Source organism: Athene noctua, chromosome 16 (assembly GCF_965140245.1).
Source record: "Athene noctua chromosome 16, bAthNoc1.hap1.1, whole genome shotgun sequence".
NCBI lineage: Eukaryota > Metazoa > Chordata > Aves > Strigiformes > Strigidae > Athene > Athene noctua.
This window is the reverse complement of record NC_134052.1, coordinates 14,888,683-14,914,224: the sequence shown is the minus strand read 5'-3', so window position 1 is coordinate 14,914,224 and position 25,542 is coordinate 14,888,683. Positions and strand designations below refer to the sequence as shown.

At 45.5% G+C, this 25,542-nt stretch overlaps 1 protein-coding gene across 2 annotated transcripts; it reads left to right on the top strand.

The window, feature by feature from the left end:
- The first annotated feature begins 2,473 nt into the window (after nucleotides 1-2,473).
- Nucleotides 2,474-25,265, top strand: CHRNA4 (cholinergic receptor nicotinic alpha 4 subunit). 2 transcript variants are annotated; one of them, XM_074919895.1, is made up of 6 exons: nucleotides 2,474-2,986; nucleotides 4,276-4,424; nucleotides 7,818-7,862; nucleotides 7,954-8,063; nucleotides 17,568-18,948; nucleotides 24,690-25,265. In XM_074919895.1, the coding sequence occupies exons 1-6, from the start codon at nucleotides 2,926-2,928 to the stop codon at nucleotides 24,813-24,815; spliced, it is 1,872 nt and encodes a 623-aa protein (XP_074775996.1). In that variant the 5' UTR covers nucleotides 2,474-2,925; the 3' UTR covers nucleotides 24,816-25,265. The 2 variants fall into 2 exon arrangements, with proteins under 2 accessions (XP_074775996.1, XP_074775995.1); XM_074919894.1 differs by having other exon boundaries at nucleotides 4,276-4,427.
- The last annotated feature ends 277 nt before the right edge of the window (nucleotides 25,266-25,542 follow it).

The following is a 25,542-nucleotide window of genomic DNA, read 5'->3' as shown; positions in this document are numbered from 1 at the left end:
GGATTCAACAGTTACAAGATTCTTGGAAAATCATGGAATTCTACTAAAAGACCGAAAATACTTGAACCTGAGCTTGTTACTGGCTTGCCCTTATTCCAAGGACAAGTCTGAGATTTCATTGAAAACCTAAGGGGAAACACTGCTTTAGTTCTGTTTAGTTCAGTCTACAATCTTCAATAGCTGGGATGTTTGCATTCAGTTTGTGTGAACATCTGGATTACTCAAATTATCCATGACTTTTTCAGACAAAGGAAGATAATAATAATAATGAGGAGGCTCAAAGCCAGATGCCTGAGAATCAGGCCGCAGTCGCAGCTTTCTCCCACAATAAAAATCATTAAAACCTTTAAATGGCATCTTTTGTCCCAGTCAGACTGAGTCCCTTGCACATCTACCAGGGGAAGACATTGCCTTCCAAATACACACAGGAGCTGATGGAAATTTTGTTATGGCCCAATGATGCAGAAAGAAACTGGCAGTGAGATTTAACAAGGTCACTTCAAGGCACAGAAACCTCTGTAAAATATGCTCATTCCCCACATCATATAAAAACAGGGCCAGGGAGGTGAGGGATAAACCTTTCACTTGTAGGAAACGATGATTTACGATTAATTTCCAAAAGAAGGAAATCCTTTTTTAATCAAAATTATTTATAGGGTTAATCTAAAGGCAGTATTTGCTCGCCAAGCTACCTTGCTTGCCAGCATAGAAACCAAGGCAAGGTGAAGATGGATGGGGTTTGTCCATGGGATTTGAATCAGCTCTGTGCAGGAGGGGCTGTAGTCAAGGATACCTGTAGTATTTATGGCCATGGTTTTCAAAAGGGAATAGCTAATCTTGGATCCCTTGGGTTTGGTCGCCCAGTGTGTGACCTGTGCTGAGTACCAGCCTCCTTGAAAAATGGCCTTTAGAAATCCTATTTCCCCACCATGAGCCTTTGGGAATTGGTTAGATTTGTTGTATGTGGTGCTTGTTGCTGGAATGAGATGGGCTGAAACCCAGGATTTCCCCATTTAATGGGTCTGAACGGATCAGCGCTGGACCCGGCGAGGAGCAGAGGAGTGTGCAAGCTGCAGTGACATCCCCCTCCCTCCAGATTTCATAGAGCAAAGGGGTTTAAAGAAATGGATTTTTCTGGTTGCTGCATGGATGTTTAGGAACGTGGGGTTGCAGTGTGCTGGTTGTACCCCAATGAGGAATGATCACCCTTCTGCTCCCTTATTGCTGCCTGGGGGAGGGAGAGGTGCTCAGTGCTGCACAGGATCTGGCTCTCAGGATTGAAACCTGCATTTCAGCTTTCAGTTAATTTGATCTCACATCTGCAGTTTATTAAATTAACGCTGGATGGTTCCCTGGAATGAGCACTACGGATTTTTATAGCATGTCACAGGTGCTCAGGTGCTGCAGTGAGGGTCAGGACACTGAAAAGCAAGGCAGGCAAAGCGTACAGGAGTCCATACACCCAGTGGAAAATATGGCGGGGTTGTCTTTTGAAAGGCTGACAACTGTTGAGGAAGAGATGAGACAAGAAAAGACAAGCCAAGTTTGGTACTACACTGATGTTATTTATAATCTCACTACAGATCTAATTTCTCTTGTGGCTTTAATCCTCCCCATTTTCAGCCAGCAATCTATTATATTGGAAGATATTTGAGGTGCTTTGGGAGTAGAGAAATTATTATGCATAAAATATGTAGCTAGTATTATTAGAACAGACTTTGATTAATTCTGCAGCTGGCAACATTACCCCTGCCTGAAAATGAAATCCATTTGCTATCCGTGTGGAAGTAATTGTGTTAATATCAAAGCTAGTTGTAAAATGAAATGGAGAAGGCTCTACTCTGTGTCTCCCGTGCAAGGAATCAGGGAAGTGAGATGAAGGGCCGGACTGATAATTCCTTGCTAACACTAGGAATTATCCTTTCCTCCACAAAAAGGCTTCATGACTTCGACAGGGTTATTCGTGGTACGTTTAAGGTACGTCCGAGCAACCTCTTGTCTCAGTCTCACCTTTGATTTGCGTGTTGCCGATGGGCAGAGACTAATAGCGGGATTCGTACTGCGGTGCACAGCACCCAGCACAGCAGAGCCCTGTTCTCAGGGCCAGGTTCGTCAGCCCAATAACTGTCAGCAGCGAGGATACATACCCAGGCCAGAAATATCTCTCCGGCTAATTACCCTGATAGTCTATAGGAGTGATTTTGAAAAGCACTTGGACAAGATCGAACAGACAGTTTTCGTTAATTAAGGACTGTTTGGGCTTCAGGTGCTATAAAGATCCCAGATGGCCCCATGCCCATCACCTCTGGCTGCACCTGGGGTCTGGATCTCCCCCTTTATTTCTCACGCTAAAAGTTTTCCCCCCTGCAGCCTGTTCGCTGGAGCGCACAGATTCTCTCCTCCTCCTAAGCAGGAGGTGGGCAGGTCCAAGTATATTAAATATACAAACATACTGTGCTCTTTCCCTGCTCCACCAAGGGCTGGCTTGGGCATCGGGGGCCCATCAGCAGGAAAATCAGCAAAGGCTGTCGGAAGGGCTGGGGGAAGGGTGAAAACAGCGGCGGCAGATAACAAATAAACGGAGCAGCTAAACCACCCCGTAGGAAAGGGGAGAGGAGCGAGTAGGAGAGTCCGGGGAGGCTGTTTCAGGTCTCTTCACAGGAGCTTTCTGCAGCCCTTCCACATCTTTTGCAAGTGTATGTGCGTCCGTGTCCCAGGGAAGAGCATCCTTCTAGGAGGGAGAGCTGGGAATCAGAAGAGAAACGCAAATCCAAACCACCAGCTATTATTCTTTCCCAAAAGGCAGGTGAGAGGGAGAGAAAGAAAGGAATTTAAGGGAATGAAGCTGGAGGATCTAGAGACTCGGAGAGGAAAAGTTGTCCTGGCGGGAGACTCTGCGTACTAGAGCCTGAGCTCTGCTCCACGATGGGATTTCTCGTGTCTAAAGGAAACCTCCTTTTCCTGCTGTGTGCCAGCGTCTTCCCCGGTAAGTTTGAGAAGCTTTTCTACCCCTGCTCTGCTCCTTAGCTCTTTTCTCCCTTATCCTCTCAAAGGCATGCTGCGAATTCCGGTCCCTGTCAACAAGGAATTTCCCCCCACTCCTGCATCCTCCTGCCCCATCGTTACGGGTCCCCTAAACACACACCCCCCCCCCCCCTCTGCTTTGCTTTTATTTTCTGCTCTTTGCCTGATGTGATGGGGAAAGGGTTAAAGCCGCGCTGGGGAAGGGGACAGGAGGGACGATACAGGCAGGGGTTCACCATCCTCCCCCCAGCCTGGGTTTTTCTTCCCTGGGTGAAGTGTGTTAACGTGTCTCCGGGCTACAGCTCCGGCTGGGGAGAGCACAGGCAGCGCTCGGCTAATGCTTCCCCTTGTATAATCCAGGGCAGCTACAGAGTAAGTAGGAGCCATCTTCCGTGAGGGATGCGGGGAGAGCCCCCGGCTCCTTCTCCCCACCGCCCGTGGGGGAGGATGCGTCTGCGTGCAGCCGGCACGGGAGCGCAGCTCCCCCGGCAGCCCCCCGAAGGAGGGTGGCTTTAATTTTTTTTTTTTCATAACCAACAAACACCTTCGATGGTTCCCGTAGTGTATGTGCAGAGTCAGGGCTGCTCCTTGCAGCCTCGAACTTTTGAAGTCGTTATTGAGGAAATCTGTTCTCTTGTTACCCAATTTGTGCTCTTCCCCCCCCATCCTCTTTCTGAGCCATCGTTTTTTGTGAGAGACCAGCTGTGAAGATTAGATTGAAGAGCTGAATTCCAGTCTGCCTTTTTTCTTTCTTTTTTTTTTTTTTTGTGATGTGTTTTGTGCCAGTTTTTATGCGTAAATCTGATCCAAAATCCCTTTCTCCTAACAGGAGGCTACTTTTTCCTTCTTCCCTTGCCCTTCTAGCATCCCTCTTTCCTGCTTGCAGACTTTAGGGCTAAAATCTTGCTGCAAAGTGGCCACAAAAATTAGTCCAGATTCAGGTGAGAATGGCCCGTCTAGAGTTTTTCAGATGGTCTTAGTGATGCCTTCACTCTCTGCAGACCAATCCTGCTCTGCAACGGAAACCCTCCATTGGGAATTGGCTGTGGTGGGTGAACAGAGAGAGAAATACCTGGCAATGCCTGGGGGTAGCAGAGAGGCAAGTCACCAGGGTGGCATCACCCTCCTATGTGTCCCTACTTGCCCATCGGTGGGTTTAGCCTGGGGATCCCCCCAGGAGAAGGCTCCAGCAATGCCGGTGCTTGGAGCTGCACGTGTTTCACCCCGCTGTGCCCCATGCCTTCCCCACAGCCTTCGGCCACGTGGAAACCCGAGCCCACGCGGAGGAACGTCTCCTGAAGAAACTCTTCTCTGGTTATAACAAGTGGTCCCGCCCCGTCGCCAACATTTCTGATGTGGTCCTCGTCCGCTTCGGCTTGTCCATTGCCCAGCTCATCGATGTTGTAAGTGCAACCCGATAGTGCAATGAGCAGCCAAGACTGACCGGGTCAGGGCTCAGGGAGAGGCTGCTGGTGGATGTGGGTTTTACAGACTGGTCCAAGGTCAGCTTGGGAAGCCTCTGATCTCAGCGGAGAAGAGTTATCATGCAGACAGCTCTGCTGGAATGAGGGATGACTCCTGTGAGTAACTGGTCATCAAAGCGGATCCTTTATTCTTCATTTACTATAGGCAAAATTTTAAATTCCTTAACAAAACTGGTGGGACTGATCACAGCAAAGCAGTGGAGCAACTGGGGTAAATGCCAGAGAGTCTTGGCTAAGGCAAAAAATAAATAGCTGATTTGGAATTTGAGCCATAATTATTAACACTAATTTACACAAACTAATAGGAACAGTGGTTTCCGTATCTCTGGAAGATAGCTTACCTGAAGAGCTTTCTGCAAACAAAAGTTTTGAGGGTTTTTAGCTAATCTGGCAGATGTTAACAAGAAAATTGTCTCTGAACGTTTGCTCAAATAGAAGTTACACATGTGTAAACGGCATATGCTGTGTACAAAAAGGAGTGGTTGGCGCTCCGGACTGATGCCCGCTGAAATGGTATTTAAAGGATTACTCTACTGCAGTGTGTTGGGGTCAAGTGTTGAATCCGAAGGAGATCCCTGCAGGGCTGCAGAAGTTAAGCACACACAGAGGCTTTCTAGCTTGTACAGACCTTGGTCCCACACGCTTCTCCCTCCTGTCCCTGTTTGCACATGTCATGTCCTGGGACAGTGTGTTTGTGTAGACGCACAACTCTTGACCAAGTATTGGCCTTGCTTCCGGAGGCTTTCAGTCACTTTTTATTGTATTCCTGTGGCAGAGTACAAGGGGTGATAATGGAAAGTGTCATGCAACTTAAAGACATTACTGGTGTGGGACACCTGTAGCAGATGACTCTCCACAACATTTTATATTTTGAGTTTTGGGATGCAGAGGAACCAGAGCCGAGGTGGTGCGGGCGGTGGGCAAGCAAAGACGCTGGGTGCTAGAGAGTTGCATCTCCTTGTGCCCAAGCCATCAGCTTCCGGCTTTGTAGCATGGAAATGGTCTTCCGCTCCCCTCCTCTCCCTTACGTCAGCCTGAGGGATCCAGGGCTGTTTGCAGTTGCTAATGTTGAAGTTGTACAGTTCTCATCTGAATAATTGATAAGACTAAAGATGAGACATTAGTGACTGTGGAGGCATGAGAGAGACTTTCCATTATGCAGCTGCTGAATTGTGGAAGAGGGGGAATCGATACACCTGCTTCATAGTGCTTTTCTCAGTTTACTTAAGGAGAATTAATCTTCTTAAAATCATGTCAGTAGTTAGAAGTGCAACTAGCAAGCGGTTCTGTGCCGGGGCAGTGGGCACTGCTGAAGGAGAGCTCTCATCCCCTCCTGCCCCGGTCCCCGTGGCTGGGGACTGATGACACCCCCTCCCACCACTGCAGCACTTCAGCTGTCTCTCCCCCTTCCCGACAGTGACACTGTTTTGGTGCAAACCCTGCTGCAGTTGTTAGATCCAACATTCGGCTCCCAACGACAAGAAGTCTGAAAGAGAAATCAGAGCCTCATTCAAACCCCAGCTCCTGCTGACAAAAGCTGGGTGAGGGGGGAACAAAAAAAATCGATGTGGAACCTGACATCCCTATGTGTCCTTACCTTACCCTGGTGTACTGAGGGTTTTCTGAGCTCAGAAAAAAGTGGCAAGGGATCAAGCATGTGTCTAGGAGCAGCCACTGAGAAACCCTTTGGGATTCCTAAGCCCATGTCTCTGCAGGACCCCGTGTGCTGCGTTCACCTTGAGAAAAGAGGCCAGGCAGTGCAACGCCACCGTCAGCTGCAGCATCACCTGCTGTCCCCGTGCAGAAGTCGGCCGGCCGTGCTGGTGGAGGAGGCAGGCAGCCATTAGCACATGGCAAACCCCCCCTGTGAGGAAAAACCATAGGACTAGAGTCATGTTTCGCTTGGGTCAGGAGGATGGCAGAGCCCTCGGGAGTACTGATGGGCAGGAGTTCCCACCAAGGGTCTGCACCCAGGCAGGGAGGAAAATTCCAGTAAAAGGTAGTGCCTGTGAGACTGGGATCCCCAGTGCAGGTTCTGTGGTGGAGACTCCCAGATGCTTGAATTGCAAAGTGGAGGAGAAGCAGATGATCTAGGATTGGTCCAGTCCAGGGCATGCAGCCTCCTCCAGTGCCATTCCTCATCTCCCATTGGCACCCAAGGAAGTAGCTGGATATTTTCCATTTCTTTGCTGCTCATTTGAATGGTTTTTGTATTCCTCCTTCCTCTGTGTGCTTCTGGTCCCTAACGCCAGATGCGGGGACCAGGTGCCACAACAGCAGTGAGGAAGCTCAGCAAGGGGGAGTCACAGCCCCCCACCTGAATCTCTTGGCTTTTCCATGTTCAGAATTAATCCTGAACTGCCACAGCTTAATGAAGAGCAGTTTGCCTCCAAACGGGCCCTGCCAGTCATGCTAGTTTTGATGCTGACCAGAGAGAGAGAAAAGGAACGAACACACAAATAAGCTCTGAGCTGCCGTGTGACACCAGACCAGCACTAGGCTCTGCCCCACATGATTCATCTTAGTTGTTTGCATATAGATTACAACAAGCATGCAAGGCAAGCAACAAGCAGTAATTAATTCTACTGCAGTGTTGCCAGCATTATATCTGCCTTACATTATTTAAAAGTGTGTGTGTGTGTGTATTTCTGCCTTTCCATACTACTTAGAGTTGGGAAAAACTCTACCAGTTGACAGCACGGGTATACCCCAGGTGTCCAAGGGTTACGTGTCAGCAGAGTGGCTTGGCTTTATTCATAAAATCCAATCCACAGTGCTCCTAAGTTCATGTATTGGGTAGAAGAAGAAACACTGCTGAGTTTCATGTTTCCAGAACTCTGTTTGTGGATGTTTCACACTAGAAGTACTAAACACAACTTGAAGTTGAGCACTGTAACGCACATACACATGTGTGAGTAAGGATTTATATATATATATATATATATATATATATCTCCATCACTCCCTTTCCTTCAGTGCTCAGCTCAAAGCCAAGCTGTGGAGCTCTTTCCTCTGCCTGGGCCCATCGTCCTAGGCTGAATCAATCAGCACCGAGGAAAATCCCAATAAATTCAAGTCCGTCTGCTCACAAGATTGCTTAGGTGCAGGCTCAGCTGTTCAGTGCTCTCAGGCAGCTGTGCCCTGTCCCATGTTAAATGACAGAAACATCTGCTTTTTATTTCCAAGATGGAACTTACATTTGTTGCAGGGGTGATTTATCATTACAGAAATTAAGTACAACTAAGAGAAATTAAATTCCTTGGGCTGCTTCATCTGCTTTTGTAACCATTATCTGCTCTTGCCTTTCAGGATGAGAAAAATCAAATGATGACCACGAACGTGTGGGTGAAGCAGGTGGGTGCACCAAAATACGTGTTTTTCCATGTTCCTTTTCAATTTTGTAATCTGAACCCTCCCAGCTTTGTAACCACCTTGGTTTTGGCAGGAGTGGCATGACTATAAGCTACGCTGGGACCCCCAGGAGTATGAAAATGTCACATCCATCCGAATCCCCTCAGAGCTCATCTGGAGGCCAGATATCGTCCTCTACAACAAGTGAGTCTGAGCATTGTGGCCAGAGGCCAAACCCATCCTTACGGATTTTCTCTGCCCATACTGTTAAGGTGCTTCTTGCAATTATTCCTCCTTGGTTTGTTCTCTGTTAAATTTCTATTTAAATTCTCATAATATCTGTCCCAGACGTGCCTTAAATGACATGACTAACATTCATCACCAGGGCTTTGTTCTCCTAACAATCCTTTCTCTGAACAGCAAGTTTTGTTGGGGGATGTCAGGTGTAGTTTTCTCTTCACATGTCAGATGATACACAATGGAGCTGGATTTGAGCTTTCAGTCCTCTTCAAATTCGTTTCACCAAGGCGCTCTCCCCTAATTCATCACCATCAACTGGAAAAGCCAGTTACTAAGGAAAATATGCTGAAACATGTCAGACTTGTGTGTCTACAAATACAGGTTTTGGGTCAGCTCAATACACTTCTCGAATTATTCTTTAATAGTTATTTGTCCCTGATGTCTTGAAATCTGTTCCTTGTATGGACACTTCTTAGAGAGTGGGTGGTTGTTTTTCTTCTTTCCTTTGGAGCCTGTTGATATTCTTAGAAAGACTGTCCAAGTGCCAAGACTGTTTTCTCCTTGGCTTATCATAGCAGAGCTCACAGTCTCCTAGGATGTAGGGTATCCCAGTCTCCCTCCCCAGCACAGGCTCCAGAGAAAACACTTACTGCAAGCATCAAACAAAACCATCTTTGTATGTGGCTAACACTCGGAGAAAACACAACGGAAGCCAGGCTCATTTTTAATAAACACTTGCCTGGTTCTAGTTTGATATGATTATGCTTTTGTTTTAAGAAAATGGCTGAAGGGGGAATCTGTCCAGAGGATTGTGAGCTTTGGAGACTATGCAAATTGTTATCGTTCCCATTAGCCTGTCTCCGATCCTCAGTGGTGTGGCGTGATTGCAAACCTCTTGGAAACCACTGCACCCTCACATAGCGCCTTTTGGAGATTAGACCAAAGGCTGTGACTAATTCCAAGGCACTTGAACCCTCCAGTCCTACAGGAACACTCTCTGAGCATGAATATTATATTACAAGTGCCTCCCGTTTCAGACAAGAAAGGTGTTCACAGCTTCTACTGGAAAAAATGGATGTCCTTGTCCCTCTCATTGCTTAATTAATGACAATGGTAAGGATTAGTATTTTTGGAGCTTCTGGTGGTTGTTGTGATGGACCGTAGCGCCAAAGGAAATAGTGCTACACAAACCTCCGTTGTCTACGGGATCTTTGTGCTTCAAACCATCCCTTTGCTGGAGCTACTGCTACACAAGAGCCTGATGTGTCATCTCTGCATTTGCTCCCTTGGCTCACCACGGTTGATGAGTGTGGTCTATGCAAGGAGGGCCCTGGCACTAGGGAAGGAGGCCTCAGTATCCTCTTGTGCTCTAAACATTTTAAGACTTGAGGATGAAAGCAGCCCCCAGAGGCCACTGAGCACCCAGACCTCTGAGTGGGGTAGCCTTTGGCTTCTGCTCCTCTGCCCTGCTCTCCTAGTCTCCTGCTGCTGTCACTTGAGAACTAGAGGGACTCCAGGACCAGCTGCCTACCTGCTGGCCACAGGAGCTAGTCCAGAATGTCCTCCCCCTTCTCTGGGGTGCGAGTCCTTCAGCCTTGCCCACCAGACTCCTTGGCCCAGTCTGGCTTGCAGGGAGGTGTGGCAGGTAGCCAGTCTAACTGCCTGGTGACCTGCTACCGTGCAAGGAGGTCTAGTGCCCCAGCTACCTAAATCCAAGCTACTTCTCTCCCTTTATCCATACTTCCCATTAATAATCATGAATTTCTCTGTTGGTTATCTTAAGTCTATCATGCATTTTTAATTGGTTCCTTTATGTATGAATTAAACATGGGTGCAGGCGCCAACCATTAGCCAGTCAGTAATGGTTTTACATTAATTCTATACCTCTTTAGAGCTACATTTGCCCATACACTTTCATACAGTCTTACATAAATGGTTTTCTTCTCTCTTCCACCTAACTTCCTGCCAAACACGTCTGAAGCTGCAGTCAGTATCTCAGTTGCACTGCTCTAACAGTTCCGTGGGTTTTAGGGGTTGCAGGGCAAAAGCGATGCGTGCAAGGCAGAACCCGTGGTGTGACGGGACACCGAGATGAGGCTTTTCTGCATGGCAGCTCCCCAACTGCATAACCAGTGTTTTTCCCTTGTGGGCAACTCGGCTAGAAATGTTTCAGAATGAAAGGCTTTGCAAAGGCAGTGACTAGTCATGGGTGATGCTAACAAGGAATCCCTCTCATATTTTACATATTATATAATATGTATATATTGTTTAGAGGGAATTTAAATAATGCACATAATTTTGAGTCCCTAAGAGCAAGAGAATGTGTGCGGAGACCTTGGTGGAAGAGAGAGTGAGTGGCCACACTGGCCTTTGGCACTGTTCAGGCTTTTTACTGTGAGCTATTTATTGCTTATCGCATGCTCTGGCAGAAGTATGGTGTTTCTGTTTGGGGTGGTATCCTCTGGAAAAGAGAATTCCTGGGCAGGAGATTACACTAATGCCTCTTCTGTTTTCACCTTGGTGTGTATATATAGAAATAGTGAAATTTAAATTGTTCTGAGATTTACATCTTTAAGGAAACCTAACCCCTTGTTGTGAGGTTATTCTCATATCTAAGCTCATTATTGTCAAAAACTTCTATTTATCCACTCTAGAGGCCCAAATTAAATCAGTAAATTCAGCTGGTTTGGCCTAGAGAGTATATGTAGTTGTCAACATTCATAAGGAATGTAAAACCGAATTAATATCCTACAGGGAAATTAATATGCTGTTGAATTTTCAGGCTTGATGAGAGAAGTTCCAAGACTCTGTAAATAGTTTCTACTAGAAGTGACAAAGCATATGTATAACAGAGGAATATGAGTTAATAGGGAAGCGACAAAGCCTCTTCCTCTGCCAAGAAGGCCAGCTGTTCCTTATCTGAGGCTGTAAAGGCTCTTCAGACACCACCAAATCATTTATAAATGAATTATCTTATCCTCTGCTTTGACTTATTTTTCCCATTCATGAATGGACTTTACGCACATTTTAGTTGTCCTTTGTAAATTTAAAAAAAAAAAAAAAAAAGGAAAGCTTTTTTGTCTAAACAGAGAATAAGCTCTTGAGGCTGCATTTCAAATTATTTTTTTTTTTTCGCTCCTCCACTACTGTGTTCAGCCATTTGGACCCCATCCAACATAGAAACTCCAGAGGAGAAAATCCTGAAACTGCAGATTTACAGCCAGGTGCTCCAGCTGTTAAAGGCTGCCCAGAGGAATGCAAGACCATGTCCTTGAGCTTAATGATGGGCAGGGCACTTGAAATGTGAGCTTCACTGGCTGCTTTTCAACTGGATATTCGTGATAGCACCATAGCATTTGCCTTCTCTAGCCTGATGATTGTAAAACCTTGGAAGAAGCTACTTGGGAACATTCAGACTTCAAAATTTTCTTTTTTGTCAATATTTTCCGGTGTTAGCTGTTCCAAAAAGTAATCTCTGCCTCAGCCTCCACCCTCATAAAAAAAAAAAAAAAAAAAAAAAAGACTAAATGACAAGATCAGACACTAAGATAATTTGGGCACAAATTTCTGTAATTAGGAGTAGGAACTATCTTGAGGACTTTACCCAGTGGTAATATGGACACAAAGGATTACTGGGCTGGGTTAGATCATCTGGCAGGCAGCTTTTGAAAATCATGAGGAAGCAATGAGTTCTTTTGAACTATGCTATAGCGACTTGTTCTTTTGAACTGTACTATGATGCTTGAAACCAGTGACACTTAGAGTAACACTGGTTTCCTGACTCATCCCAAAGCTGTTTGGAGGAGAAATATCAAAAGATGCCCTGGTCTAACCTTTAAAATATCGGAAACATTCTTGACATTTTTCTTTGTGTGTATGTGTGTATTTGCGGAGTCTTGTCATTTTGCACCAGATTGTACTTATGATAGGCCCATAATAGCTTACTTCACACTTAAGCTTTCCTGATTCTTCTGGGAGTTTAAATGACTAATGTTTCTGGAGAGGAATGAGATCTCCAGATGCCTTTGAGGTTTGCTGCCGAGCTCTACCCAGTAATACAGGAATTGATAGAAAGAAATCTGTAAGAGGGATCTGTCTCATGGGCTGTTGCTGTGTTAGCATCCAAGGACTTCTCCTACCATTACGCTAAGGACAGAGCTAGAGTTTTGCCTCCAAAGTGCTGATGAGGGTGCTTAGCAAAGGGAAGAATTGAAGCAAAACGCACAAATTCAGCACTGTTAGAGCCTTCTGAGAAACTTGTGCTTATTTCACTGGTGTAGCACAGCTATTTCTGAGACAGGGGCTTATTTCCTGAGGAACAATCAAAATATCGGTTACCACTGAGTTCTAAACAGCTGAAGCAAGCAAAAGCTGGATGTGACCTAAAGAAGTACCCCTCAGTGCACAGACACCTCCATCTACGTACCCAAGGTGTTTTGTACTCAAGTTGCCAAGACTTTGGAGATCTTTAAAACTCAACTGGTCAAGGTTCTGATCCTCTTGAGGCTGACCTGCTTTGAGCAGGGACTTTGAATGAGATCATCTCCAGAGGTCCCTTCCAACCCGTGAATTTGTGCTGCTAAAATGGTAACTACAAAACAATCGTTAAATAAAATATTCTCCGATTTGGTTTTGGAGAGTATTTTAATCTCAACATTACAGAAGCATCTCTTTAATGTCTACCAGAAGGGTGCAGGGTACATTTTTTTAAACATTCGTGAAACTCTAATTTGTCTTGGTTACGGCCGTTCAATGAAAAATGCTTTAAATGAGGACATTCTTGCTATATCCATATATATATATAATTTTCAGGCTTTTAAAGCTCTGCTTGGATATAAATTGTATCATCAGAAATGAAAATAAATGTGTGCCTCATTTACATGCATTCTGAAAACATTTAATTTTGTGAGATGATGTATCTCCCAACTGCAGGGAAAATAGAAGCTGGTAAAAAAAAAATAAATAAAATCACCATCAGCCGAGCTTTTTAATGAAATACAGTTGATGGCTGTCAGTAAAACAATGCCAGTCTTGAACCTTATAAACTTAGAAGATTTTAGAAGATCAGCCTTTATTCTTGAAATGAGGAATCAAAAGCTGCAGAACACAGTGGCGCTGTTTCTGTTGGCAAAGGAATAAGCAACTGTCTTTTCTCTTTATTGGTGTGCACTGTTGTATTTGACATGAACATATAGGAGCTCTAGTACTTTATTACTGATAGATTTTTAGAGCTGTCAGGTCAGAGTAATCAGAAGATCCTGACTATCTTAAATCTCAGGCTCTTGTTGTGATGTTCACCTTGCGCTTGCTCCTCTTTCCAAATCGTTCTTCATGACAACTGTCACAATACAGTGATCTAGACTGAATGAGAAGAAAATGTGCGACTGCTATAAAGGGATGACTGGAGATTTTCTCCGTTCCACTATATCAGATCTCCCACCTTCCTGTCTGAGGAAATATTCATGTTATGCAGCCAGGGCTGTCGGCATAACTTGGCCAGGAGTGGGTTTTCCCACAGCAAAGCTTTCCACAAGAAAACAGGGTTTCCCTGATCTAACTGCAGACTTCATCTGGGGTCAGTTGTCTCACCTTCATCCCCTGGAGAAGACTGGGGAAGGCCTTTGGAAGACCATCAACAGCCAAGTGACCTTGTTTGCTCCCTATTTCATGTCGAAGGGAGCAGAACGAAAGCCTCACCCAGGACAAAAGTAACATCAGGGCACGTGTAGCTTCCAATCCAGTAAGCGTATGCTTGAAGGTCCAGTGTGGGGGTTAATCTTGGGGAAGGAGCCAAAAATATATGTATGCATGAGGGGTTAAGACAATTGCCAACATTACCTTTGCATGCTATAGTTGGCTTAGACAGAGTCTATGTACAACAGCACGGCTCATTTACCCTGCTTACAAATTGCTCAAATATCTCTACATTGAACTGCAGTGAGAAGTTCAAACGCGCCCAGTAAAGTCAGGAATTACTTCACAGCCCTGTTAGGTTGGTGAGGGAGAAGCAGGAGGATCCCAGGGTGGTTTATGGCTGGTGAGAGTCACTAACTGATTCTCAAAGGCAAGAAGTTCTGCTGCTGGTTTCACTCCTGCCGTGGCACTGCAGCTTGGAAGGCAGTACCCGTGTTACCTGTAACAATGTGTGAGCCCGATGAGGCTGCGTTTGTTAGGCGAACAGTTTAAAAAATATCTTCTTCATCAAAGAAGCAGATCATTTATGGAAATACTTGACGCATGAGATCATCATCCTCCCTCTGGTTACATCTCGGCTTGCAGAAGAGAGGTGTGTGGCTAGTGGTGCAGAGGCTGCAGAACTGCCAGACGAGACATTTCTGGGAATGAAACACAATTATGTGAATTATTATTGTTTCTGGATTAATTTTCAGCAAGAATTTCATGCTCTTTTCCAACGGTTTTCAAAAGGAAATACACACACCTGTGTAGTTTACTCAGCCACTTACACATTGCTCCAAATAAGAAGGGAAACACTAGTGGATGCTCGTTATCCCTTTTCTGTAACATGAGTCCAACCACAAACATACTGTTCCATTAATGAATGATTTCATCGTGCCTCAGAGATCTCATTAAATCCAGAATTGGATTCCAAATTCCTATCGAGATGTATAAAGAAAACCACCGAGTGCAGCAAACACTGGACTGTTGCTTGCTGTGCGTGTTTCGTGTCTCAATCTGGCTTTATAGTGCAGGCAAAACCCAGGAGAAAAAACAAAAAAAAGAAAAAATTATTTTCATCCAGAGCAAGTGGTCCTGGAGTGTAAATTAGATTTAAGAACGAAGCGATAAGAAAGGAGTTGGTTGGGTGGTACAGTGTCATTGCTTGGTTTTATTTGCGTTGGATTAAGGCACAACAGTTTGACCCACTAGTCTGGATTTGTACACATCTGCTTTCCTGTCTTAAGACATTTTAAAGCTTTAGAAAAAGTCCAGAGGTTAAAAAACACTGGGTCTTTTTGTGTTCTTCTTTTTTTCCAAAATCTGCCACAAAGAGCAAAGACAATATAATTTAAATAAATTGTAGCAACAAAGATGAGTTTAGTAAAAACCTGGTTCTCCACCACGCGGTAATTCTGAGTTTATTTTACCATTAATTCAAGCAACCTGGAAAACTGTCTCAAAAAACAAAGATCTGGGCTGTGATTGTGGGAGTTGGGGGGATGTGCCATCTCTGCCTGGAGACCATGTTAGCCAAGACACTTCCTGAGGGCCAGATCCTGCTGCTGTTTCCCAAAATAAACCACACGACACCAGCCTTACCGGAGACCAGTGTGGTCAGGGACTGACGAGGATGCTTCACAGGGCAAGACGAAATAGCAGAAAGTTTGGAATTTTTTTCCCTTTTTCCTATGAATTTATGGATGATCTCCTTAAAGAAATAAATTTAGGGAAGTTGCTCTACCTTTAGCACCGTGAGGGTCCCCGCCGGATGGTCCCTGTGCTGTTTATCTTGCTGCTGGTGAGGAAGAGGAGAGGTGTGTGTCCCCCCGTGCACCCCGTCGCTCTCCGGCTGCTGTCACGGCACGTTTGAGCACTGAAGCAGCGGAGCAGGGCCAGGGGACTTTGCCCATTGCTGGGAAAGTGGCTGCAGGCTGGATCGGCTCCAGCTGGAAGGGCTGGGCAGGATCAGAAAGCTTTCCATCTATAGCAGCCTGAATAATTCATCTCAAGTTTTTAGCAGAAGCTCTCCCTTCCCTGCTTTGCTTGCCCTTTGTTGAGCAGCGTGGCTGTTTGTGACACGGCATCACCCAACAGGCTTCTCCCTCTGTATCCCTGAGCTCTGCAGTGGCTTCAGCCGGGTGTGTAAGATGGTCCCCAGTTCCCTCCCTGCTTTTTGGATGCTCTTTTCTCTATTCCTGTAGCTAGACTTGAGGGCATTGCTCTACAAACTGATTGCACCTGCTTCGTTTGGTTGAGATTTCAGGCATTTACTCATGATTTAAAAAAAAAAAAAAAGCATCTCTATCCAAACCTCATCCACATTTTAAGGCTGTTTGAACCAGGGTGTTTGATCCAGGTCATGACTGTCCAAGAATACCAAAATCCTCTATCTGCAAATAGAAATCGAGGGAGAGAGAAGGTTTGACGTTTCAGCCAGTCACTGCACAAAGAGGGCTGCAGATGTAGGGCCTTGGCTCATTTTTCAGGTAAAGGTGCAATTTTGTGATTCAAACACCCAGTCCCCATCACGATGATTATTCCAGCAAGGAGCTATGTCGCTTGTGCAGCTCTGAAAGCTTCAGTTTTGCCCCTTTGTGTAAGCTAACAGGCTGCAGAGCCTGCGGACACTGCCTGGAAGAAGGACTTTGCTGTAGAGAAAGGACCTGTGGCTCCAGACGTGGAGTTGAAGTGTCACAGTCCACATACACTCTTCACTGAGAGCAGGGAGGGAACAGCCCCTCTCGATGGCATAGCCACCCAGGGCGTTAATCACCTGCTGTACTAATTGGATCTGTTAATGAGCTAATTTCTTTCTGTGGCCTCCACACACAGGGCCAAGAGTCAGGCTCAGTGTTTAACGTGTAGTAGCGGAGCTGTGGCTGGTGATGCTGAGGCAGGTGGAGGTCTCCAGGGCTGGGGATCCCATTCCCAGGGTTTCTCAGTCTCCCTCCTTTCTCCAACGCCAAATCCCCAGTGCACTTGCCTCCTCTGTTGCCTTTTTGGATCTTCTTCATCCGTATCCCAGTCCCCATGACGAGCTGGAAGCAGCCGCTGTCACAGGTGCACAGCACGGTGCTGGGGGGAATCAGCGCACTGGTCAGCTGAGAAAAGCAGATCTAAAACAAACAAAAAATGCTGTTCATGGAATAGCTTTTACACTGGCTGGAAAATGGCTTTCTGATATAAAATCCTGGGTTGTTATCTATTTATCTTATACCAGCACGCAGACCCCAACTGAGAGTCCCTGTAAGAAGACACCACAAAAGGCAGCTCTCTTCCTGACGGGGAAATCAAGAGATTAACTTTCATTATTCCTATTAATAGGATGTGCTTGCTGTTTTTCATGTAAGAGACTGAATGATTACCCAACTCTGTTTCATTTATAGCAGCTGTCACAATTAATTCTGCAGAGCCCACAGCCACACTACCTGATAGTGGTTCCTCCCACCTCTCTAAAGTAAACTCAGCCCTTTCCAGGGTGTTAACGGGACACTTTTGTTGAAAACTTGTGTATATTCACCTCAAGGGCCTGACCTATGCAAGGTGAGGGCTGACATTTGCATGCAAATCTAGTGCTTGCATAAACCAACAGATTGTGAAACCCACTGGGTAGAGTGGCCAGATCCAGTGTTTGCGTATGATGTGCCTCTTGCACCCCTCAGGTGCCCCAAGTGCATTTTTGGAATCCAGGCACTAAATATCCCTTTTTTTTTTTTTTTTTTTTTTTTTTTTAACAAAGTTGAGATGTCCCAGAGAAGCCTTAGTCTTTTTTTACCTATCTCTCCCCAGTGCTGATGGTGACTTTGCAGTCACGCACCTGACCAAGGCCCACCTCTTCTATGATGGGAGAATTAAATGGATGCCACCTGCTATCTATAAAAGCTCCTGCAGCATCGATGTGACCTTCTTCCCCTTTGACCAGCAAAACTGCACCATGAAGTTTGGCTCCTGGACCTATGACAAAGCCAAGATAGACCTGGTGAGCATGCACAGTCATGTGGACCAGCTGGACTACTGGGAGAGCGGGGAATGGGTCATCATCAACGCTGTGGGCAATTACAACAGCAAGAAATATGAATGCTGCACAGAAATCTACCCTGATATAACTTACTCCTTCATTATCCGGAGGCTGCCACTGTTCTACACAATCAATCTGATCATCCCCTGCCTGCTAATCTCCTGCCTGACTGTCCTGGTCTTCTACCTGCCCTCTGAGTGTGGAGAGAAGATAACTTTGTGCATCTCCGTGCTGCTGTCCCTCACTGTGTTCCTGCTGCTCATCACGGAGATCATCCCCTCTACCTCCTTGGTCATCCCTCTGATTGGAGAGTATCTTCTCTTCACCATGATATTCGTTACTTTGTCTATTATCATCACTGTCTTTGTGCTCAACGTGCACCATCGTTCCCCACGTACCCACACGATGCCTGACTGGGTGAGAAGGATCTTCCTTGACATAGTCCCACGCCTCCTCTTCATGAAACGTCCCTCTGCAGTGAAAGACAATTGCAAGAAGCTCATTGAATCCATGCACAAAATAACCAATACACCAAGGCTTTGGTCTGAGATCGATGCGGAACCCAACTTCACTACCTCATCTTCCCCCAGCCCCCAGAGTAATGATCCATCACCCACCTCTTCCTTCTGTGCCCGCCTCGAGGAGCCGGCCAAGCCTCAGCCCATCTGCAAGTCCCCTTCTGGGCAGTACTCTGTGTTGCACCCAGAGCCTGTACAGGTGACCTGCCCCTCTCCACAACCCTCATGCAACCCCTTGAGTGACACCCAGACCACCTCCATCTTGAAAGGCAGATCGCTAAGTGTTCAGCAGATGTACAGCCCCCATAAGGCAGAGGAAGGGAATATCCGCTGTAGGTCCCGGAGTATCCAGTATTGCTACTTGCAGGAGGACTCTTCCCAGACCAATGGCCAATCCACTGGCTCTCCAGCATCCCAGCGGTGCCACCTAAATGAAGAGCAGCCGCAGAACAAGCCCTCTCAGTGCAAGTGTAAATGCAAAAGGAGCGAGGCAGCTGGCACACCAGCTCAAGGAAGCAAGAATCACAACGCCAAAGAGCAACATCTTGTGTTGATGTCCCCAGCCCTGAAGCTGGCAGTGGAAGGGGTTCACTACATCGCGGACCACCTGCGGGCAGAAGATGCGGATTTCTCAGTAAGTATGCTAACTTAGTCTGCTCTCCTTGAGTCAGTCCAAAATTATCTGCTAAGGGAGCCCCACCAAACCTGGGGGCTGCACAGGGAGTGTGTTTGCTGATGCGGGCTCGGCCATCCCTGATATTGTGACTTTTGAACACATTGGCCACTACAGGCACAGCTGGAGAGTTTGTCCTTTGGGGTCTTGGCAGGCATGTGGGCCAAGGGGGTGGCACCACCGGACCGTGCTCAGAGCTGCTCTAGAAAAATAGGATTCTCCAGCAGAAAATAGGAGTAAAATTGTTAGGTAGGAAGGAAACAGCTAAGATTGTGGAAGATCCCCAAAAAACCCCGTCATCTGCTGGGAACGTAGCAGACGTTCTTTATGGAGAAGCCTCTGGCAGACGGGGAGTTCACACTCTGGTTTTTATTAGGCATTGACTCTGGCTACTGAGCCCGGGAAAGCAAATTCCCAAAATAGGTTGCGGATGTGGGAAGCGCGTAGTAGCGTGGGGACGTTGCAGGGTATGTTTAGCTCTGTGTGATTCAGTTCCTCCTCAGTGGACTTCCACTGGAGCAGTTGGCTCTGGGCAGGAAGGTGGGTGGACAGGGAAATTTCACACTTCCTCTGAAGGGGTAAATACGGCTACAAATAGAGAAGGAAAGTAGAGGCTGAAAGAATTTCTTTTAATGGAGATGGTGATGCACGTACAAATGCCACATCCATTCACACCTCTTGGAGCTCTTCCCCGGCGATACTATGGGTACAGTGTGCCAGCTAATTATGGGCATAACGAAGGAAGCCACAAGATAACCTGAAGTTACTGTTCTTAACTAAAGAAAAGTCTTATCTAGCTTTTCGCAGAGGGATCTGTCAGCAATGCTTACAGTTTGATTTTTCTCAAGATTTACAGTCACAGCCATAATACTTTTATGCAAGGCTTCCTGGGCATGAAGAGTGTGTTTATATTTGCATTTTTCACAGCACTGAGCACTTAGCAGCAGCAACAAAAGATGAAGTGCTACTGTCCATTTATACACTCTCTGGTACCATAGTTTGAGAGAACTCGGTTCTTTAATGTATTTCCCTTCACAACATCCCTTTGAGGAAGTAACTGTTTATTCCTCACGTTGAGGAGTGACAGCCAAAATACAGAGAAGAGGTGACCTGATCAAGGTCACAGAACAAATCTGTAGCAGAGATGGGCTGTGAGTCCCCATCTTCATTAGTTGACAGCCCAGCATTCTTTGTCAGGTTAAAGCACTTCACCAGCACGTTAGGACTGAGGGAATTAAACTCTGCTCTCTTCTCCCAGCAATAACCACAAGCAAACCCATGGCAGTCAGCTGATTTTAACTCACTTGTTTCCCCATGGTGCAAATGAAAGAATATTACACCAATAATACTTCCCATTTCAACTGATTCTTTTTCTGTTAAGCTTGTTGATATCATCAAGAACCGAGCCAGTTAATACCTTGCAAGGGTTCTTTCCTTTTAATCCTTGATTGCGACTTTCTTTAAACTGAAAACAGTCTTCAGGCGCCATGAATTTTCTACCTATATCTTCCACTATTTCGTTCTTGAAATGAAGCAGTTATCCTGAGGACAAAGCTATTTACAGCATTAAACAGCAAAAGCAGAGGAAAATGAGCAGTTTTGAGGGCTCTGACCAGACCTCCTGCCTACCCAGCCTCTGAGCAAAGGCACCAGGAAAATATCCAGCAATGAGTGGAGAAGGGTCACCCCCAGGCCCGCCCATGCACCAGACTCCCCAGGAAGAGCCTGCAAACCTGCTCAGAGTTTTCTGCTCTTTCACAGCAGTTGTGGCTGGCACACACATGTGAATAATTGCTGATGCCAGTCTGAGGCTATACTATTTTATTTTTCTGCATCCATCTAATGTTAAGTGGGAAAGCACTTTTCTTCTCCAGGTGGAAATGACAAAGGAGAAGAAAACAGGATCTTCTGGAATTTAAATTGAGTGCGAGGAGCAGAACTGATCTACTAAAGTGAGAATTTATTGGGGAAAAAAAATCAGTAGTCAGAAATTTGCTTTCATCTTAAAATCAAATTGTGGCATTCCTTCATGGAAGTCTTCAACAAATCTATCAGCAGGCACCTCTGATGCGGCTGCAGCCCCTGAGACACAGCTTGCTGTCTCTTGGGTAATATTTTCAGAGACATGCACCTTTCCAGAATGAAAACAGAGCTTCTTTTGAAGTTCCTGTCTTTTTTTTTTTTTTTTTTTTTTTTTTTCCCTAAAACACCATTGCCACAGGGGCAGTGCTTCTAAATTAAAAGTAAATAGCTCATTTAATTAAGTGCTTCAGCAAAGAGAAAATGGGAAAGGCAAGAGGCAGTTGTTTGTAACAAAAAGATATCCGCAAACGATACCCGCACAACGGTACACTGGGGGAAATGCAAGACCAAATTGTCCCAGCATATGATAGAAATGCCATTAGAAATTAATTACAGACTGAGAAGCAAAACAAGTTGCATGTCACACAGGAGCCAAAATAACCAGACACCAACAGCACCATCTGGAAAGCTGTGCTGTCCTCATGCGTGTGTGCGTCTCCAGACTAATCTAATAAGGAGACTTTGAAGACAGCTTAAAAAAAAAAAAAAAAAAAAATGGGGAGAGAATGTAGCTGAGAGGGAGGAAACACGGGATAATCTCACCGGTTTATTTTTAACAAAGTGCAATAAAACGACCCAGGACTGCTCTAATCTGTGTCGCAGGCTCTGGATCCTGAGGCTCAGGTGTGACAAAGGCACCTCCAGCCTCTGCTGGGTCCTGGGGCAGGATGCTCTGCTCCACCCTGCAAGGCGCTGGGCCAGGGAAGAGCTGCAGATTCCTGCACTTTTGGGGGAATTTGGGGGTGGGGGAGTCATCTGGTTCCTGACCCTGATCCTTTCCCCAAAATAGTTTTGAGTGAGCTTCTTAAAAACTAATCAAAATACAGTTGGGGTGGCAGATGTTGACAGCCGCATAGATGTTGTTAGAGAGGCCTCGCTGGATCGTGCTCCACGTGAGGTGCTGAACCACGGGGAAATGCCACAGAAAACAAAACCCCCCAAAAATCCAGATTGTTTTCTTTTCTTCCTCCTCTTTTGTTTTTACTCTCTCTCCATAATTTCCCATTTCACCCTTCCGTGCTTTCGGTCTGAAGCTGGATATCGATTTTGCAACCATCTGATGCACTCCCAGCCATCATTTTCAAGATGGGCTGGGTATTTATGCCTCCACCATTACATTCGAAAGCAAATCTCTGTTGAACTTCTCAGGTTGTTCCTATTCTCCCACTTTCCTCTTCTCAAAGAGAAACTCATCTAGTTTCTTCATGTGATCTAGCTACTTTTACTAGCATGAATACTCAGAAAAGTTTACTTTGCCAGAACTGTTTACTCAATCCAGCTTTCCAGTTGGACACTGGATGGTAAATTTCAGATTTTCTTTACATGTCGGTTGCGTCATGAAACACTAATCCCATAAACACAATCATCCAGAGCTTGCTTAGCTGCCCTTCCCATGAGGAATTTTAAGCATCAGAGACTCACTCCAACTCTCAGCAAGTGATGGGTAGATCCAAAACCAAGTGCAGCAAAGGGGAGTTACCCACTGAGACCTTATCTTTGGGATGAGAGAATTCCTTTAGATTTCAAGGGTCACTACTTCTTTTACTCACCCTATTTACAGTTGGATGTGCTCAGGGATGGACAATAATAAATCAACATGGTTTCCCCCAACAAGCTTTAGGATGAACATCTATTTGTTTACCTCTGCCTATTGAATAGTAAAGACCTGCTTAACTTGATTCTGTTTTTAAAAGGAATAAAATTATCCATTGCATGAAAATATTTAACCGATTCTTACACTTTAAAAAAATGTTCAGGTATTCCTGAAATTTAAGATGCTTTGTTCAGAGAACAAATTATGGGAAAATATGATCTGCTCTCCAGCGTGTGCCTCATTTCCCAATTTACAAAGCTGCTTTCGAAGTCAAGGGGCCAGAACAATACCAGATGTTTTAAAGGCCTAACCAAGCAGTCCACATGGCAAATAGTAAGAGGTGTAGTTGAAGAGCTCACTTGGCTGCGTTACTTCAGCTAAACCTTGTCTGCCTTGAGGCTCAGCGTGATGACAGGTACTTTGCAAATACATTGGAAGATTCACGATCAGTTTGTGAAGGGTTCACCATGCCAAAATGAGGTAAATGCACGTACCTTACCTGCAAGGAATAATTCTCCTAGCTCAATAAAATGTCACATCATTGAGCACGGAAGCCAGGGTTGGATATTCTCTCCTGACACATCATGATTTTGCTGTACCATCCACAAGGTATAAGATAAAATTTAGTGGTGCATCCATGACTGGTGAAGAGAGAGAAGACTCAAGGTGAGTTTACAGAGTCACTGTGGTGTGCTCACAGCTTGTTTGTTTGGTGCTTAACAGATCATAATTATTTTAGGACCTGAAGATGCCACTATACCTGTGAAAACATCATCTGCTCCAAATGGCTAGTTCTATGGACTGCTTCCTTTACCAAAATGAATATTCAGCATAATCAGCAAATCCTTAATAATCCAGCCAAGTCTCCTACAAATTGTGTTCTAGCTCACACCTACTGTTCTTGGCTACTCCCTTATTATTATCTCTGTTTAAAACAAACCTAGGATCTGTGGATGACAAGGCCTGTGCCATTAGTGTTACATGACCATTGTGCTGTGCTTTTCACTCATGCTACGGCCCGGTGTACGAGGCAGCTTTGGGCAAGGTGAAACCACTGTTTGCTCAGGGTCACGGTAAAGCAGCCCCAGCAAAACGCAGCCTTGGCTTTGCTGTCTCCTCCTTACACCACGGTCCTGACTACCTGCAGTCACGGCCACTGAAGAGGTTTGAGCTGGCTCCTGCTGAGCTGTTTTCCCTAAAGAGCACGGCAGCATGCCAAATTTCAGCCCTCGGGTCTATTAATCACCAAGTGGTGTATTGTAGGAAATGATAATGGGTACAGCCATATCAAATAAAACTTTGCCATCTGATCAGACCTCTTCCTGGGAAAGAAATTAATAACAGCAATGTAATAAAAGAGGTTTTCATATGTATGTGGTTTCTTACTTAATGAAATAGCCATTTACAATTCTTGCCTGATGGTATTAATAAGTACTAGACCTCCCCAGAGAGGAATTGCTGGAAAATCCTCCCACAGCAAAACAAAAGGGGGGGGGGGAAAGCAGAGTGAGGAAGACCACTTCTATTTTCTGATTCATTTTCACTGCTTACTCACCCAAATCTGTAAATCCCATTGCAGAAAGAGTTGGCTTTGTTCATCTGTAAGCAAATCTGTTTATGGGCACGGGGAAGGGAGTAATTTCTTTCCCCACCCCCCCAAGCCCCCCCCCCCCTCCAGCTTGAATCGCTGCCTCATTTACACACCCAATTACAGCTGTTACTCATGGAAAATGGGATAGTGAGTGTGCAGATGAGCTTAATTATCTGCGGGCGTATGTCACCCCTGGGGAGCAGTGAGCAGGGTTTGCAATTGCACATGCACACCCACACAGTCTGGGAATCAGAGAGTGACAGAATGAATCTTTGCCATCATATAGGACCACTAAATAATTCAAGCAAGACCTTCCCCTCCTATCTCTGGACTTAAATGAAAGTATCTTGTTTTGGAATTGAAGCACTAGGAGTCTTCATAAGTTTTAGTCTCAAATAAACGTTACTAAAGGGCCTTTCATCTCTGTGTTCCCAGGTGAAGGAAGACTGGAAGTACGTTGCAATGGTCATTGACAGGATCTTCCTCTGGATGTTCATCATTGTGTGTTTGCTGGGAACTGTTGGTCTCTTCCTCCCACCATGGCTGGCAGGGATGATTTAAATATAGCCCCAGAAGGAAGAAATTATATCCCACTCTGTGGATTTTAGATAACCTGGAAGGAAAGGAGCAGAGAAATGGAGGCGGCCCTTTGAATAATTTACTGCGTGTCTGTGCTTGAGTTGCTCCAGAGCTCTCTGGGAATACTTTCCAAGGTCGCATCATTTTACCAAGCCATTTTCATCTCCTCCATCTAATTTAGGGGAAAAGTTCTTATTAAAGTCTGTACATAGCATGGTGGCATCCATTGGCATATACTCAGCAGTGTAAGAACACGAGCTTGTTCCCTAAAGCAGCACATAAAGAGGCTTCGCATCTACAAACCAGCCCCCAGCAAATTAGTTTCACTTGTCTTCAGAGGTCTCACTGTGCCCTGCCTAGTAATTTTTGCCCTGTCAAGCCAAAGCGGTTGAGGACTGTGTGTCCCTGTATGAATAATTTTATAAATAAAGTTCCAGGTTTGGGATGCCTGTGCAGGATGTGGTCTGTGATCAGCTGGTAAAGACTGGAGAGGCTGAAAGAATTGCTTGAGGCAGCTCAGCCCCACTGGGACCAAGAGTGATCATTAGCACAGCAGTTGCAGTCTTTATATTGACAGACTTTACTTCGGTCGATGCCCTTCAGGAGCCATGGGGACCACAGCTGAGCAAGGATCATGCAAATGAAGGGGGGAATTGGGGTTAAAATTCAAACCGTGCTTCAGAGCATGCTTTCAAAGGAAATTTCCCGG

Coding starts and splice junctions, on each gene's coding strand:
- CHRNA4 (XM_074919894.1), top strand. CDS start 2,926: ATGGGATTTCTCGTGTCTAAAGGAAACCTCCTTTTCCTGCTGTGTGCC. Junction 7,863..7,953: donor CGAACGTGTGGGTGAAGCAG/GTGGGTGCACCA, acceptor TGGTTTTGGCAG/GAGTGGCATGACTATAAGCT. Junction 8,064..17,567: donor GATATCGTCCTCTACAACAA/GTGAGTCTGAGC, acceptor ATCTCTCCCCAG/TGCTGATGGTGACTTTGCAG.